General features: G+C 36.4%; 1 protein-coding gene across 1 annotated transcript; it reads right to left on the bottom strand.

Annotated features, from left to right (window-relative positions):
- Nucleotides 1-4,396: 4,396 nt before the first annotated feature.
- Nucleotides 4,397-18,951, bottom strand: LOC113758430. The gene is made up of 11 exons (XM_027301289.1): nucleotides 18,539-18,951; nucleotides 15,868-18,439; nucleotides 15,381-15,684; nucleotides 13,356-13,970; nucleotides 12,796-12,962; nucleotides 11,969-12,020; nucleotides 9,392-10,071; nucleotides 8,441-8,558; nucleotides 6,922-7,274; nucleotides 6,188-6,286; nucleotides 4,397-5,918 (listed from the first exon to the last, which is right to left on the bottom strand). Exons 1-11 carry the CDS (start codon nucleotides 18,807-18,809, stop codon nucleotides 4,664-4,666), a joined length of 6,486 nt encoding a protein of 2,161 aa, XP_027157090.1. The 5' UTR covers nucleotides 18,810-18,951; the 3' UTR covers nucleotides 4,397-4,663.
- Between the last annotated feature and the right edge of the window lie 45 nt (nucleotides 18,952-18,996).

The raw sequence follows: 18,996 nt of genomic DNA, 5'->3' as shown, positions 1-18,996 counted from the left end.
TTCTTTTTATTATATGGTTTTCAGTTCAAATAAAAGTCTTCTGTGGACAGTAAAATTAATAACTTTCCATCGTAGGGATCGACTAAAACAAAGGAAAGGGGAAACTTGCAATTAAGTGGATTAGACTAAGTATTATCAAGTTGAGCTGACATTCCTCGTACTCCCTGCTTAACGTTAAACGAGGATTTATCTCTAAAAACGTACACTTTAAGTCTTTAGCTAAGGGAAAAAAGAGAATACATGCAATGGTTGATCATAGTGGGTACATTTTGAATGATTTTCTTTACCATAAATATGGGTTACCCAGCCGTGAAATCTAGGACATTTATTTTTTTATTTTTTTGTTTAATTTTTTTTCTTTGTAGCGTGTGATGATGCTCGCCGGAGTTAGAAGATGAGATCTCATTTCAGCCAATATGGAATGGAGGAAAGGGTTGTCTGCTTAAGTATATTTTCGGGCAAATGAACTGCTGTATACAATGGCGGAACCAATACCCTAAATTAAGAGGGTCACTCCCTAATAGCGCTTGAAATGAAGTTAGGATTGAAAGAGTAATCAACGTACCTAATATCCAACTTTAGTTCGGTTCTAGTAAGAGTTCATTCGAATTTGATTCACGAAACTAATCAAGCTAAGTTTGAATAGTAATTAATTTGTGTTTTGTAAATTTTTAAATTCGACTCGAACTTGACTTCATTAGTGTAAAATTTGATCTTCCAGATAAAATATTTAATCTATTTGATCTCGACTCGATAAAAACTTGTCCAAATTTGACTTGATGAATAAATAAATCAAACTTGAGTACAATGTCAAAATCATTAAAATAATTAAATAAATTTGAACACCAAGGTGTTGGGTGTTGGCTTCATTCAATGAAGCATTACTATTGTTACAATCAATGAATATTTATGTTAAATATATATATATATATATATATATATTTTTCTAAATTTAATATGTTTTGAAGTTCATATTATGCTTAAATTTAGAAGTGAAAATCATTCTCTCTATTTGAAATTGGAAACTTTGAAAGAATTTATTCTTCAAATAAATTCCATAATTAACTTTAAGTAGATCCAAAATTCTTGTGATATTAGTACTTATGAACTTTTAATTGTTTGTGGGTCAATATGGATAAAAAAGAGAACTTGCTAAAATTAATGGGGTTTAAATAAGATGTAATTTTAAAAATTTTTAAATTTTCTAAACTTAAAAATAAGTTTTTCAAAAAAAAAACTTAATATGTACTAGCTGTATGTACCATACATATGGCTCCGTCACTTGCTGTATAGTTACTCAACTATATATTTTACGAAAACTGAGATGATGGTCGGTCCCTCGACTATAATTTCAGCCAATTAAATACTTCAACTGAATATATGTTAGTTGATAATTTCTCATAATTTAATAAGCTGACTTGGGGCAAAAAGGAAAATAGATGTTATCTCACTACTTAAACATTAATGACATTATCAATTTATCATTAGTCCGGTCAAATATCCCAAATAAAATAAAATATTCCAACGAGGAGAAGCTGCTTGAATTTACAGTACAGATTTTATTATTAATTGCAGTCTTTAAAATTTGCATGGTCTTGGTGTTTGTCAAATTCAACAATGTATAGACGATGCCTTTTTTTTTTTTTGGCAGTTCATTCGCATTTGGCAACATTGGACGGTTTCATGCATGCATGCATGGGATGCGATCTTTGTGTTTTCATTGGTTAAAGCTCTTTGTATTATCCATTAATTCTTTTTGCTGTTGTTTATGCATTTCATTGGTTAAAGTGTTGGGGATAATACAGGTGAAAATGACTAAAAATTACAAAGCAAATGATACAAAAAAACTTTAAATCGTGGCTCAAGATCACTTTTCTTTAGGGTTTATTTGTCCATAATTTTGTATGCAAAGACTTTGGACAAATATTCTTTAGGATAATTTGAAGGGTATTTGTCTTAACTTTTGCACAAAATTAGATAAACCTACTTGAACAATAGTGTGTTTTTTGCATAGAATTCTAGTAGTAGGAAAATCATTTTTTGCAATAAATCATTTCTACTAGACCTTCATAGAGTTGAGATTGAAAATGATCGAGAGTTGCAACATTTTACCACTGATTTGTGTATTTATGTTGGTCAAAAGATTCCTCAACATCAATGCAAGTGTTCAGACAGTTTTTGAATGTTTAAACACCATTTAGATAGTAATTAACTGTAAAAACTATGAAGAGGTGCCAAGTAGACTTGAACAATTTCTGAGCATTGCAGGAACCAGAAAAGTGATGGGTCTTATGCCGGGTCCTAAGACGGGCCCCCCGTCTTACAACTTTTCAAAATTTGAAAATATCTAACATAAAAATCTTTTAATAATCCATTACACAGTTTTTTCAATCCAACTGGACATTGGAGAATTGGACTTTTGCTGGAATCGAATATTGGAAAAGAGCAGAAAAATGGAGAGAAACGGGGAAAACAGCAAATGATGAGTTCCACAAATGATTTTGCCAAGTCTAGTGAAAGAATATAATTAGAATCAATAAAAGTTACTCTTTGAATGATTATAGATGTTAGCTTTTTTTTACTCATTAAAAAGATCTATAATTAGAATAAAAAAAAAAAAGAAGCAATCGAGAGTATCACAAAAATTGATTATCCAAAATTGAAATCTGTAATAGTTAAAATAATCAACCAAGAACAAGCCCTTTGTCATGGTATTTGCCTCAGTGCAAATCTCACTGCAAAATTCTTTGTGGTTGCTCATGTCTAGTGGATGAGAACGTTTCATTAATTAGAGAAATGAAGTAGTTCTCTTATCATGCAACTCGTTACACCAATTTAAAACAAAATAAAAAAGAGTAAAAGGAAATTTTGGGATGATTATGTGTGTCATAACGCTAGAATATGTGAAATTTTTGCACTACAAAATGTGTTTCACAATCTTGTAGATTAAAGATTAGGAATATGTGACCTTAGAAACGCATTAATTAGGATTTCGATATCTTGATTACACTCACATTTTGCTTCACTAATCTCCGCTGGAAAATCCTATTTAAAAGTTTGGATAATCTATAAGAAACCATTTTTGTTGTCATGGCAAATCTTTTGTCAATATTATATACCTAACCTCAGTTGTGATCATTAATTTTTGTGTATGCATGTGATAATCAAGGAGATAAATAACTTTCTTAGTATTTTTCTTCAGAACAGATAGTTCTCTAATCCAATAAAACATGAAAAGATTGCATTTTCTTACCTAATAGACATCCAAAGATTGGTGATAGAAAATAGAGCAATAGAGGCATTGAAAATTTGAAACCACATAGGAAGAACGTACAACAAACTTTTTTATTCAACACACAACTTTAAGTAAGAAATATATATGGGAAAATATCTCCATCCATGCGAGATTTTTCATGGTTGCTCATGTTTATTGGACGGTTTCATGAGTTGGAGAGGTGAATTAGTTCTAAGTGACAGCAACTGACTCGAACCACCACTGTGCCAAAAAGGGGTAAAAAAAATAAGAAGGGAAAGGAAAAGGGAAACATTTGCATGTCCTAAACATGGGATGAGACTTGACAAATCTGCAATAGTCAAATTAATTCTCCCAACAAATGTGTTAATTGTTTGATGCGTTTAGTCTCCTGCAAGGCTGTAAAAACTTAACCTTTAAACGGTAAACACCATCACTTTTATACTCTTGTTACATTTTGAGAACATAAAAGTTGGGTCTCCCCCTTATACTAGGATGGTGTAGGATACTATAGATAAAGTGACGATTGACAAAAAAAAAAATAAAAAATGAACGTTATCCGATTAAGCTAAAAGCTATATGTACATATTGCTAGCACCATCCAACAGTTTCCTTGAATAGGCTAGGATTGAGGAACTTCAAGCTCTGAACTTCTCTGAAGCTTCATCTACAGATGTTCTTGCACTCCTTTTGGTGGTTATAGGGTTGTTTTGATTGGTGGTTGTTCATGCATCTGAGGCCTCACAAACCTATCCATGTAATTCTTATTACATTTGGTGTAAACTTGTATAGTTTTGACGTAATCGTCAATTTTGTATAAGTTGACAAATTTAAATTTACACTCACGTCTTACAAATTTTCATAAAATATTGTAAAAACTACGTCTAGTTTGAAAAATGAACAGAAGTCAACTTATGACGCCCCGTTTCCGGTGGTTCACCTTCTTTGGCATCATTTAATGAACTCTTGCTTGGCCTTTTGGGAGGTGCAAGGACTTTCCACTTGAGGTTGAAAATCAGAGGCCTTGGATTTTGCTATGTTTACTATGGCTCCAAGAAATGTGAAGTCAGATTTGAAAGACATGCTAGAAAGCAGATGTGCATGGAGCAGACACAGAGACGACAAACTGGCATCAAAGCCCAAACAGAAAACTGGCATTGATATATTGATGATAAACTGGCAATATAGCCCAAACATATAACAATATCTATATACATTTCAGGGTAATGCTACTCCCCATTGATTTTATCCCGGCCTATTAACTTCGTAGGAAAACTTCTACCTTCACAAATACCTCAAACATGTCCTTCTAAGTTAAAGCAACCAAATAATCTTTTCTTTTATCAGTAGATAAAATGAATATCAACAAGTAGCAAAAAGTGTAGCCGTAGTCGGATCATCCGATGAAGTTTATCTCACGTTTACACGGGGCCTCCTGTGTCTTTCATCATCCAAATAACTGTCCCCAGATTTGTTAGAGTTACCATATCTACCTTGTCTCTGTTTATGAGACCCTTCTCTACTGGAACTTCTAAAATTCTGCGAACGACCACCTCTAGAATCACTTCTGTAGCCATTGTCATCATCTTCAAATCTTTTGTCTCGTCTCTGCTTAAAAGATCCTTCTCTTTGAGGGCTTCTAAAATTCTGTGAACGACCATCTCTAGTATATTTTCTATGGCCATAATCAGTATCTTCAAATCTTTTAGGAGAATCTCGGGAAGATCCGCGAAGATTTCCCATGTCCCGGTTTCTTCTGCCATTAGATGTGTTTCTTTGGCTATTTAGGCTTGCTTTCCTACTTCCAAATTTATCTTTGTCATTGTTGGATTCTAAATCAGAGAACGGTTCATCATCACTGTCGAAACTATTTTGCTTTCTTGAACTCCTACTTGACTTCCATTTATTCCCTTTCATCTCCCTGGATCCAAAATCATTATTGGTGTATTCAGTGCCAGAGCTAACCTCATCATCTGAACCAAAACTCACGCCACCTCTTCTTTTACTTCTCTGATTGACATGACTAGATTTCCAGTTCGGATGAATAGGAAGCTCATCATCAGTACCAAAATCTATTTCAGGATCAGAGCCAGAGAAACCGACTCCCCTACGTGTTGATTTAGATGGCTTGTTTTGTGCCTGGAAATTGGACTTACGACGAAGAGTCCAATCATGACCTGTTCTGTCTTCATCTTCTGAATGCGAGTCAACATCAAGCTCAGAAAAATCTACAGTAGAAGCCTTCTGTGCATCATTCCGAGTATCAAGTTCATAATTTTCCACATCATCATCTTCATCATCAAAATCGTTGAATCCAAATCCGGGATTGACAGGATCAGTATCTCTAGCAGACCTGTAATCCTTGTGCAATCCATCTTCGCATGCCCTAGCAACCCCTGCATGTGGTTGCTTATCTGAAGGAAAATCTTCATGCATCTTCTTAGAATCTGCATACTCAAAGGCAGCAACATCTGCCCCATCAGATTCATTGTCATCAAAATCAAAATTCCATGCATTGGAAATCTCTGGCCTGCCTGAAATATTCTCCAATCTCCTTGGACTGTGTTGCCTATCTTGCACTTGACTCTCCATAAATTCATCTGGCGGGCGCTTGTGTTCACAATGAAAGCACACCATGTTTCTCCTATAGTTCAAGAAATTGCACCTGCAAAAGCATGGGATCAACATTAATAAGAAATAAAGCATCCCATCAAAAGCCATTGTACTGTACACAACAGGCTTGATCTGTAAGCAATACTCATTTTCAGTTTTCCTTCTTAAAGTAAAATGAGAAAATTGGTGAACAGTTCAGATACAAGCTTGAACATGTAGAGATTAGACTAATGAACAAAATTTATTCCATTAAGGATAAGCAACTAATTGATCAGAGAGTGTAAGATGACAAAACTAAAGAGGAGCAGACACGATACATACTGTGGGCACTCCCATTCTCCTGGAAGAAGCTGTCTCTTAGGACGCTTGGCATCACATTGTAGGCACACCGTGTTCTTTGCAAAATTCATAAAGTCACACCTGCAAGTACAAAACAAACACAGTAAAGTTCATCACTCAAAATTCACTCTGATTCTAAGGAAAGCAACTAAAAGGTAAATTGCTCTTAATCTTTATTTTAGATTATGGCGAGAAGCCCCTACGACTCATCACAACACATGGCAGAATATTCTACTTCACTTAAGCAGGCAACTGGCGTCCAAATTACATATTTTCCCTCTTAGTAAGTTTTATCAGTTAGCTGGAAAAGTCAGGATATATTACTACGAAGTACCAAATACTTTCCCTGAAGAAAACATAAGATAAACTGCGACTTTATGTGGTGACATGAACGATGAAAGGTCATACATCATTATGTCAGACAAGCAAATAGACGAGTTTGCTCCTCATTTCCCAGTAGCACATAATTCAACCTCATTATGCACCAACTACATAATAACCACAAATTTGGATTTACTGCTACCAAAGAATGTATAGAACAACATAAACAGTTCCTCCAACATGTCATCCAGCCGAGAAAATGAAAAGAAAAAGGATGATACAGAGCAAGAAATTCACAAAAAAGGGTCTTCATATATGCATCATTGTGTTCTTGATTGATTTCAAAACCCAGAAAAATAGCACATGAAAGCACTGAAAGAAAGAAGGAAACATACTTTACGCAAAGCCAATCACCCTTTTTCATTTCAATGTCATCACGTCCTACGCGCTTCTTTGGAGGGGGAGGTGGCTGCTTCACCTTAGGTGGAGGCTTTTTAATAACAGGAGGTGGAAGATTTGGATCTATTGGTACTGCACTCAACTTTACCACATCATGAATTAATTTGCGTACAACAGTCTTCAGAGTTTTCATCTTCATAAGAGACTTATTTGCAACTGATCCATTTACTGCATCAAAGCCATATGTCAATAACATACGCATGACATCCATGGTCCTGGCTTCATCCTCTTTATTTGTAAGCAGATATGCTCTTTCACAAGAACTTCTCAAACTGCAGGAACTACAAACCTTGAAAAAAAAAAATCTATTGGTAAACAGAAATTTATTGGCATATTGAAAACTCTAGTACTTACACCACCAAGTTTACTTCAAAATTAGCTATGGCTTCTTTTCTATTGTCTTCACATTTCTTCCAATCTCATAGTTAAAATAACTAGCTAAACTTAAATAAAAAAAGAAAAGAGTGGAAGCACATTATAGTAATATTGAATTGAATTGGGGGAAAAGCACAAGAACTTGGAGACATGTTTCTTGCTCTCAATGAGGTAATTGAAGGATCATATTCCAATCTTCTTAGCTTAGGCAGTTACTTAAACCCTCTACAGCAGATACAGACTGGATTTAAGCACAAAGATGCTTAAGCAAATTTAGTGGGGCATTGTCCTCTATTTATGATACATGCACATCAAAATGCAGCTGATCAGGCAGTCAGGTGGTAGTAAATGCAAAAAAAGGTGACCATGGTAGACCAAACAGCCACAAAAGAAACAATAACCAAGAACGCAGGTTTTCAAAGTTGATAAATTTATGAACGGTGTCAAGATGACATAAGAGGTCTAAAATTCTAGGATTTTCACTGCATTGAGATCATCCACCTCAAGCCTTTGCCTGTTCTCAGAGAATAACCTCTGTAACATGACTACAGACTCTTCTTTATGATTGTTCGCTTATATATCAAAAAATTGAATACTATAATAGTAGTTTTCTAGATTCCAGAGCATTTATGCACACGTGATTGCACTATAGAAGGTGATAATACCAACTTTTGAGGAAATAGTAATACTGACCATTTAACTATCTCAAGCCTTTGCTGCATAAAGAGGATAATTTACAGTATTGATATAGTTGTGAGATCCTTCTCTATATTTGCTTGTAAACGAATGAAGACTAGTCTGCTAGATACCCACATTCTGAAGCATAAGTGCATTACATGATGTTGTAATAGATCCACATGCAAAAAAAAGGGTGCTTATTTCAGCTTCCTTTGTCTGTATATCAAGACTAATAAAAGGTAGATAAAATTTTTGCCTCGACAAGAACCAGTTGTGAGAAAATTCAAGTTTAATTAGACAATGCGAAACAAAAATTTTCTTGCCAAACTAAACTCGCTATCTGACATGCACACATCAATAAGTCTTCAAGTTCATTATCTGAAAAGTTAACTCCCAACTTACATCTCCCTCATCCAGGTGGACATGTTTCCTCAACAATTTTGCAGAAAAAACCACCTTCTTGTCCGCACTAGGGCATCCGTAACCAACCAAAATTTGAAGATCCTGTCTTGACATTGACCTGAAATATTTGCAAATTAAGAATGAACACAAGCAATTACTGAAATAAATCTTACTTTTCTAAACAGTAAAAAAAAAGGAGACATATCATTACACCTTTTGCTTTCATCAGTAGAAAAATTACAAGTAGTTTGTCCTGAAACGCTATACTCCATATATTTGCATAATTTTAAGAACTACCTAAGAAAAGGGGATGCTACTTTCAGCGCCAAAAAAAAAAAATGTTGCAAGTAGGCAATAAAAAAATAGAACCAAAAATCAGAAAATAAATTATCTTGCCTGTCTTCACCTTTGAAAGAAATTGCTAGAATATAAAACTTTGATAGCAGCTAGTAATTCTTCACATCAAAAGTCAAAATAATCAAAAGCTATCGAAAGAAGAGTGCACAAAGCATTGTCACCCCATCACATAATTATACTAAAATTTTAGTTTCAAAATGTTCTCTTTACATTTTTCCCCCTTGTTACAAAATCCACATCTGAACTCAACACTTGATCCCTGTTTCAACATTCATGGCATAAACCTATGTGACACAGTAAAAATACCATGGCCCTCCTACTTAGCTGAACTCAGAATCGTAGCAAAATGTATCCCAAATCGTCTATCAGAAATCAAAGGCAATCTTCCTTTATCACATTCTGCAAAAACACAAAATTTACCGTAACTAAAGTATCTAAAAGCAGTTTCCCATCTTGAACAAACACATTTCCATAGTAAGATCAATCATCCCACTTGTATAATTTTACCTTCACACATTTTATCAAACGCTATAACAGTGCCCCACATGATCATACAAAATTCCACAATATCAAAGAAAATTAACAAGAACAGACCTCAAAATATCAAACCGGTCGCGTCCAAAATTCAGAACAGCAGTCTGAACAGTCTTGAAATCCCTAGTAAAATCAAATCCTTCCTCTTCAACCATTTCAGATAAATTAAACCCCACAGTTTCCATCATACCATCTTCATCTCTCCTCTTATGATCAAAATAATTCTGCTGCACTAATCTCTCCATTAACTCAATCCACTCAGGCCACGGATGGACCAGCTCAACTTCCTTTATTTTACCATCCAACAATCCCCCAGCATTCTTAGGACTAACCTCATTTTCGTCCTTCTTCAATTCCAATTTCTTTTCTGACAACTCGGCCTCGGCCGGACTTAAGTCTGTGGTGGGTTGTTGTTGTTGTTTCTTGGATTCGCGCCAGGCACGAATTCGCTGCAGGGTTTGGTCTTTCTGGGAGCGTTCCTTCTCAATAGCGTCGATTTGTTCGAATACAAAGCTCATACGAGCGGATAGAGAAGAGGGTTTTGGAGTGGGGTCTGAGGAGGTGGTGGTCTGGGACTGGGCAGAGGATAAAGAAGATAAGGGTAGCTTAGGGAATATTCTGTTAGGGTAGTGGTAGTGGTAGTGGTGGTGGTGGTGGAAACGTGCCGGAAAGTGCAGGTTTTTCAGGCGTCTGCGGAGGAGGAGCATTTTGGCTGGTGGCGGAGAAGTTAAACCCTGAGACTGAGAGAAAGGAGAGAGGGAGAGAGGGAAAGAGGAGCCTGTTAAACCCTGATCAAATGTGTCACAAATATGAAATTTTCTTTTTCCCCCTTAATCCAAAATTTTGTGTTTTCCCCTTTTATGTCTTTTTAGTTTTACCATGTCAAACTTGATTTTTACTATAATTTTGCTAGGGCATTATCCTTGAATGATATTTGTAGATTCATAATTTTTTAACTTTAGAATGGAAAAAGGTTATGTTTAGAAATTAATTAGTAGGTGGACTTAAGGTATTCAGGTAGAGAGAGAGACGATGGGAGATTTTTTTATTTTTTTTTTGTCGACACAGGGAATCCTAACATTTACGGCTGTACGGAGCCCTGCCAAGGATGTATAGCAATTTTAGCACAGCAGGATTTAAACTAGTGACCTATGAGATACCACTGCATGTAGTTACCAGCTGAACTCGTTATTAGGAACTTTTCTTTTTATCAAGCAATGTTTTAGTATTTAAGTAAATTTAACTTTGACTCTCATTTGACTAGGGTTATCAATTTGATTCCATGTTCTAGGTTTTGACAAGAACACGACTCACAAAATAATAAATTTTTCTAATTTTCGGACTTTTGTACTCAAATCTAAGTTAGAAGATTCAAATTCAACTCACACTTCAATAAGAGTTTCGGGCTCAAATGGGGATCAACGCAAACTCATAAATACATAATAATTATATCTAATATATTCTAATAATTATGAATTATTACAAATTTTATATACAAACTTTCAAAATTTTATGTTATAACACGTACAATTAAATGTTATACTAATATACTTGGGTCAGGCATTAATTGAGTTTGAACTTAGCAAAGTTCAGGCTCGACTCATGATAAAAGCAGGTTTAATATTGAGGTTTAAGTTCTACACCGTCCTATTAAATTTGCAATGGATCTTCTGTCCCGCTTTTTATTGTATTGCTATTTCTCGTTCATAAATATCAATATTTTAGTTTTTTTTTGTTTTTTTAAATCCAATAACTATTAACTAAGTAATACATAAAAATTTAACAAACTCAAAAAATCAAAAATGCGTGAAAATGAGAATTTTTTATGAATTTTCTATTGTATTTTTTGATTTTCTAATTATATATATATATATATACTTTTTTTGAAACTGTTCTATTTATTTTTTACTCAGTTAATAAAATATTGGATCTTAAGGAAACAAAAAAGAACTAAAATGTGATATTTTATAAAGGAAAAATAATATAATAAAAAGTGGGACAGAGAGTGATACAAAGACTGCAACAGAGATCCGTTGCACTATTAAACATAAGGTCCATCGATCTCGTTTGGGACTGGCTCAAATCGGGTTCTATTGACAGTCCTACATTTGATTTGAGTATAAATTATTCTAATAATAGTTAATGAGTGTATTAATTTACTAAATTTTGTAAGGGAAAAATTAGTATGACATTAGCGACAATGAGAGTTGAACATTGACATGTGTTTTGTTGGGAAAAAAAAAACGAATTTATCATTCACAAACACGAAAATTCAGTGCTAGAAATAGAATAGTAGCATTGAGAGTTAAACCTTGACAAATGATTTCAGAACAAGAAAATTTTATCATCTAAGAAGATTTTATCATCAGAACAAGCTGCTCTAGTGCAAAGCTTGAAGAGGCATTAGCACTCAGAGGTGCAATGATAAGAGCTAAACAAGGATGGAAGAAAGTAGAATTTGAATCAGATTGCAAGCAAGTGGTAGACAAGGTGAATGGGGAGGAAGATGATTTGATCACTGCTACTGTGATAAAGGATATTAGAAGGTTAAAGTATGAATTTGATGAATGTTGCATCTCCTTCACTAGGAGGGAGAACAACTACGTTAGCCATAAATTAGCAAAATTTGCAATAAACTTGACAAATGTAACTGAATGGAAGCAGAACTTCCCAGTTTGGCTGCTTGAGACTGCTCAAGCAGATAGTCTCAAGCAGATTTGGTGAGGCAGTTGCCTCTGTCTTTGTAATACGTTTTGTTGAAGAAATGAAAGTTGCCGTCTTGGAAAAAAAAAAAAAATCTTTTGCTCGCATTTCGCAGGCATGGCAGCGCTTAGAAGTATCACTTTGTTAAGACAGTACATCAAAATCCAAAACCATTTATCAGCCCAAATCGAGTAGTCAGTTGACTGATTTGATGTTGGTAAGAAGTTCACTACCATCTGCATACTGATTGGCCATATGGCTCAAATCTGGATATTTGGGGTCAACTGGAAACTGTTATGCAACCTAAATGTTCTAGTATTATTGTCACTCTTATGCTTAAAAGTTCTAGGCATCAGCAAGACAACATCCTTGCCCGTACTCGGAAGAATTTTGGTCCATAAGGTGGATTTTATCCTAGTTCTAATGCACAAGATCCAAAAATGCTAAAGAAATATCAACATCATTGCTTCAGATGGTAGATCAAAGAGATCACATTTGTTGGAAGTTGCAGACGTTCACTTGTTCGAATAATTTACAACAGTATAAGGCTATAAGCTAGACCAAGCCTTACGGGACGGTAACTTTTACAACGGACTAATCAAGCAAAGGATGTTAGGCAATAGGCATCTCTTCGCGCTACAGATGGGGAAAACAAAAACTAACTTATGGAGCATATGTACACAAATATACAGACATATTCACAGGTGATGTATCTCTTCCAGTTCTACTATCAAGGTAGCCGATGTACATATTTTTAAAACCATTCAGCCATGCAAGTAGGGTAGAAACCAAGTTCTGTAGCAGCAGCAGCGAGAGACTTCAGTTCTTTCTGAACTTTCCTTCTCTCGTAGAAAATAGAGCATGCGAGAGATGTGCATTTCACCCCGCTTTCTAAAAGCCAGTCCCCACCGCCACAATGCCGGCAAATCTGCAAGCAAAACCAAAGTACGTAGTCAGTCTGGTTAGAAACTTGTAGCCACAAGAAAAGGGAAATATACACATATGCCTGTGATTGTCTTTGTTTGTGTGTGTACTTGATGTACACAGCAAGTTACAATCACCAGATGCGTAGACTAGAAGAAAACATGCAGGTCCAGGTTAAATGCAAAGAGAGAGAGAGAGAGAGAGAGAGAAATTGATGAAGCAAGGATCCAGAAGACACAACACAAGCACAATCAGTAAAACTAAAAACAGATCTCTGTGTCACATAGAATTAAAGGAGATCCTTGGATTCCTTGAAACATTCACTGATCCTGAAACACCATTTACCATTCTCATAACCATAAATCAGTAGCAGATGAAACTTAATTTTAATACTTACAGCAGCAAGATGTTGGATTTCCTTTTCCAGTTTTGCAGTTCTTCCGATCAAAGCTGTTGCAACAGTTGCCTCACTCTTAGAACAGTTATGACAGAGATAGCTTGATGCTTGTACTAGTGAACCACAGAGGATACAGTGTCGTGATAGGTAGTAATAGTCAATTCTAGTTCGATGTTGATTTGGAGCATAAAAATGACGTTTACCGACAGTTTCCCTTTCAGGACGCGGCATATCAGAGAACCATTGGTTCAAGTCAGCTCCAACGAGCCCAAAAACTCGCTGTAAAGCTGGAATTATCTGTTTCCTAATATAATAGGCCTCATTTAATCTGTAACGAGAATCAAGAGCAAGAAGTTCCATTGGATCCACAACCATATCTACCAGTCGGGCACCAGGTTCACCATGAACTACCACATAAGGAACTCGCTCTGCATAGCGTGGTTCTGCCCTCGGGTCAGCCCTCATTGCTTTAGTGGCTACAATTGCTGATGGGGGAAGTGATGACGCCCGTGAACTGTAAGTGCCTAAGCAGACCTCTTTTGCAAAAACAAAATCTTGAAGAGAGACTCTGCCAGATATAATCCGTGTCCATTGACGCAATAGGTATGCCTTAACCTATGATGAACAAATAAGACAAAAGTAACAGATTACTAATAAATTCCAAAAATAAAAGGTGAAATCTTCAAGTCAAGGAAGTCCGAATTTCTCATAGTAAGAATTCACATAAACACCACTGCAAGCGTACCAGGAACATCTCCAAGATCTTATTAGAGCAAATCATTTATAATCCATTTCCTATTGATCAATTTGAAAACAAAAAATAACTCCATTTTTTAACGGAATGGAATTGACAGGTCATGATATGCTGATTGCCAACCATAAAAGCTAGAGGGTCACACCATAGAAAATTAAAATGGGTAAGCCAATGTAATAACACTTTTACCTGTAATGCGCCAGAGGAAGTGTTTATTCTCAACAAGCATTACCCTAGTTTAGTTCAAAACTTAAATCGTCAAGCACATATATACATCAGTCAGCTGAGCTGAGACATTCTCATCTAGGAAACTTTTGATATGTTGTTAGGCAAAGAGAGAAGCATGGGTTATTTACCCAAATATGATTTATATAATTATTGGAATTAAAGATATGATATTGGATCAACTCGTGAAAAATCAACTTAGTAGATCTCGAAGAAATTGACCTCTTCTTCTTCTTTATCTGTTTCTTTCTGCTTCTTGTGCTACTACTATTCTTTTTCTTCTCAAACTCCTCCTCCCTCTCCATAAATTATCTATGCACATAAGAGAAAGAAAAATGAAGTCAAACAGCAGAAGCAAAAGCACACGTGAACTCCACTTCTGCCGCATCTCAATCTTAATAATTTCCTCTCCACAACCACCACCACCAAACAATATCAAACTACCACCAGCATAATGCACTCTTTCATTTGCTGTGTTGGCCAAATTCTGGCAGCCTGAAATTGCGATAGATAAAGATGCTAATGTAGAGAGCAGGCAGAATAATTTTGGTAGTGGGCCCACTGCCCTCAAATCCAAAGTGAAGTGGTAACAGAAACATAAGCCCTTCACATCCTCATCAGGAGTAAGACAATGCCAAGAAACAACAGCAGTACCAGAAGAAGAAGAGGGAAAATTAAAATTGACAAGAAGAGACGAGGGCTGAGGAAATGGAAGATCGCAATACTAGTAGTACTACCAATGTGGCACCTTGGTGCTTTTGCATAAAAATTAAATGGGGTTTTTGGTTGGAAGAACTGTGGAAGACCTGAAGAGGAGAGGCTGAGTGGAGGGAATTTGAGAAGGTAAGGAAAAACAGCACCATGAGAAGAAGGAAACAGAGAAAGCAGAAGAAAGCAGTCAATTTCTCTTCAATGTCTATAAGATTGACTTTAAAGCCAATTTCTCAGAAGGCAAATTGTCTAATTCAATCCCCAACAAAACCTGCAATATTAAAGAGTATCAAAATTCTGGTAAATAACCAAAGATTTCCAGAAACATAGGTTACCTTATCAATATCTTGATGTTCGAAGTAGAGTCTCAGCGACTGCTCCATTGTCTTGGATACAGCGTCACATGTATCTCTCCTTACTGTCTCAATACCTTTTGCATCAAACTTTGGCTTACTTTGGTCAGGACTCTCATAGCTGTAGCCAACATACCTTTTCTTAGTAAGGAGGAAGCAAGGTTGATAGACCTTTTCCATCTTTAGCACAACAGGATTTGGATTCATTGCACTTATTGCTGACACAATCTCATTACCAATGTGGAAAGCTTCCCTACGAGAACGTCCCTTAAGGAGAACAAACATGCTGCACTAGTCAAAAAACCATTTGGTCAGCAATACTTTTAAACCGTGAAACATATTATGATAAGCACGTTGCTATCTGAATACTTGCAACTTAAGTGCCAAAAGATCTATTCAACGGACGTCCTCAGATATATAAAAAATAAAAAGATTGAAAGATAGAATAAAATAAATATCAAACTTCTACCTATCAGTATCACCATATACAACTTTTGCTTTCCACTTGTTATGATTGTTCACAAAGGAAATAGCAGCCTCTAGTGTTCTACGACCACATTGCACAATACTGTCTGCTAGCTCTGCACAGGGCATGCGACCACTAAATCCAGCAGCTGTATAGCCATAAGTCACGTTTGCTATTAACTTTAGGGCAAGTTGCCTGGCATCATATATACGGTGTAGCACCTGCTGTGATGGAGCTAATTTCTTCATTGCTTTTTTTACCATAATTCTAGTTGATAATATTTCTTCCAGTAAGCGGGGCAGTACTCCTTTACGAAACTTTGAAGGTACATACATAACACCATTTGGAGTAAGCAGTATTTCATGCTTCAAATTCTGCAAAACCTTCATATCTGGTGAATAAGAACTGACACCAAGAATATTTGCCATTGAAGATGTGATTTTTCCAAGGCATGTAGAAAAGCAAAGGTTATATGCAATTATCATTGATGGATAAAGAGACTGAAAATCCAAAACAACAACTGGGTCTGCATAAAAGCCAGACTCTGGTTCCATCACAAGAGGAAGACACTCCATTGCAGGCTGATAAGCAACCTGTAGATTTCCAGGAGAAATGGCAACATAATTTTGTGTATGTGCCAGTCTAAGAAACATTGATTCAACTCGATACTGTGAACCTCTAGAGAGAACAGAAAAGAAGTCAATACCAAAGACTCGAGCAAGTTCTGATGTTCTGTTTATCATATCAAGTTGATTCATGATATCAAGGTTCAACTTAGTTTTCACTAACAAATACTCCATACAGCGATATCTTGCACGACCAGGACCACTTGAAAACCATTTTGCCAACACCATGCAAGGAATATATGGAACTTTCTTCCTCAATACAGTTTCAGCAACAGCCTCCATAGTGTACATCCTAAGCTTAACTTCACCTCGCATTAATCGCCAAACATTAAGAACAATTCGACCACCAACATGGACACCGCTGGCATGAGTTCGGCCCCATTCATCTTCAACGATAGCACCATCTAAAGGCACAGGATCAGCAGTAGCCACCTTAAGAGACATATCATCTGGCATATCTTCCTCAGTAGTATTGAGACCTCTAGAAGATGGTATTCGAGATATGTTATTTAGCAAACCAATGCCAAGATAAGCAGCCCTTTCAGCAAGAAAACCAAGGGAACCCCCTTGAACATCCCAGCCAATTAATGTGTCTGGATCAAAGATAGATATAATCTTTGTGAAATGGCTAAATACTTGCTTCTCTTCAGGGAAAAGCAAAACCTTGCAATCAGGTATTCCATCTAGATTTGTTTCAGTTATAACTGTATTGGACCGCAAAAGCATGAAACAATCAACCATTGCATCATCATCATCTTGAAAAACAAGAGTTATAATATCAATGGCATCAAACCTAGGATCAGGCCTTAAATCTCCCCTACATCCTGCTTGAACCTCAATACTCACAATTGTTAGCTGCTGCCTCCCACCAACACTAGCTGGATCCCGAAAACCCATCTGACTTAAAGGAGTCAACTTTGATTTCACATCAGGACCAGATAACTGAGAGTGTTCTTGTGAAAAAACAGCTGATGGCTTAGACATCAAAATTTTGTATGCATCCTTCTGGATTGTTCTCACCTCATCATTATGAGCCTCTACTTGTCCATTGAAGTTTTCCTGGTTATGGTGATTCAACTGATGAAGGTTGGACTCAGACCTTGCCTCGGAATCCAGAGAAGACAGATTAGAAGCATGGCATAAAGGACGCCGTGAATCCACGAGATCATCGGACAAATGCTTAGGTGATATAAACAGAACTGATGCATCTGCTGCCTTTTCTCTTGAAGTATTTCTGCCATCTAAAGAAAGCCATCTCTTGACATTTTCCTCTGATGGCGGTGACTGAACAGGAGTCAACATATATAGATAGGAGCCATCATTCTGATAGTGAACAGGGACACCGATGATTGAATCTTGATGATAACTATATCCTGCTTCCTGGCAGTTTAGGTTTCGAAGCTCTTTTCCTTCTAGGTTGTCATTTATGAAGAAAGGAAGAATGTCATCTGCAACTTCACCCAGAAGAGATATTCCTTCCTCCTTTTCCACCAGCTCATGAGGGTCCTGAGAAATAGAAGGTGACAATACAGAATCTCCATCAGGTTCATCGGTCCACTCTATCACTGGGGGTTTCTGACACAAAGTTAAACAAATTAGTTCCACAGGGTGTGCTATCATGCTACTAGCAGACAATCTTGAACTGTAAAATCCAGGGGATTTTACATGTCTGTTAATCTGGGGCTCAGTCTGCAATAGATTCACTGTAGTTGACACCCCTGTGTCCTTATTGTTGTCATTTCCCATTTCAGGTATCTCATGCATGGAAACCTTGCTCTTCAAACCAGAGTCTAAAATTGAATAATTTTTCTCAAAGATTTGACATCCGACATGGTTGGAGGATTGACAGCATGAACTGATAGCCTCCTTAAGTGGGCTATCTTTTTTAAGTTCCCCAGGCAACCTAGAGGAACAACGCATCCCCCTTGTGCAGAGACCTGCAAATTCTGCTGAGTCACTATCAGCATCAAGCTATATAGAAGAACATACTTGTCCAACTATTACAATCTGACAAGATGCATCACATCAAGAGGAAAGAGGTTACCTACCATGCACAAAAAGATCAGATCCATCAGTGTTCACCTTAGCGAACTCTGCCGATGCAGGACACTCACATAATTCTCCTAATTTATCTGTAACTGCAGATCTGGGTGAGTAGGAAATCTGAGATCTATTGCATTCTTCGTCATTTGTCAGTTTCTTGGAAACAAAAATCTTGTCTTTCTGTTCCTTGTCACTAGTAACCTTTATAACCTCAGAAGCTCTACATTCAGATAGCTCACTGCAATGGCTTCGTTTTTTTCTCATTAAATCCCTCATGGAGCATCCAATTAATGCACTAGAGGACTCTGTACAGTTATTAAGTCCATGTGCATCACCCTGTATACAATTTGGGCATTTGTCTGCCACAATTTTTTCATGAAAAGAAGTTCCAACATTGATTTTTAAATCACTATCATATCTACCAGTCATATCAGAATTGTCGGGGAGAGAAATACCATTATGA

Source organism: Coffea eugenioides, unplaced genomic scaffold (assembly GCF_003713205.1).
Source record: "Coffea eugenioides isolate CCC68of unplaced genomic scaffold, Ceug_1.0 ScVebR1_506;HRSCAF=1195, whole genome shotgun sequence".
Taxonomy (NCBI): Eukaryota; Viridiplantae; Streptophyta; class Magnoliopsida; order Gentianales; family Rubiaceae; genus Coffea; species Coffea eugenioides.
This window is presented reverse-complemented; position numbering and strand designations above follow the sequence as displayed.

Coding starts and splice junctions, on each gene's coding strand:
- LOC113758430 (XM_027301289.1), bottom strand. CDS start 18,809: ATGAGGGATTTAATGAGAAAAAAACGAAGCCATTGCAGTGAGCTATCT. Junction 15,685..15,867: donor GTATATGGTGATACTGATAG/GTAGAAGTTTGA, acceptor TGACTAGTGCAG/CATGTTTGTTCTCCTTAAGG. Junction 12,021..12,795: donor CCTACTTGCATGGCTGAATG/GTTTTAAAAATA, acceptor CTGCTTGAGCAG/TCTCAAGCAGCCAAACTGGG.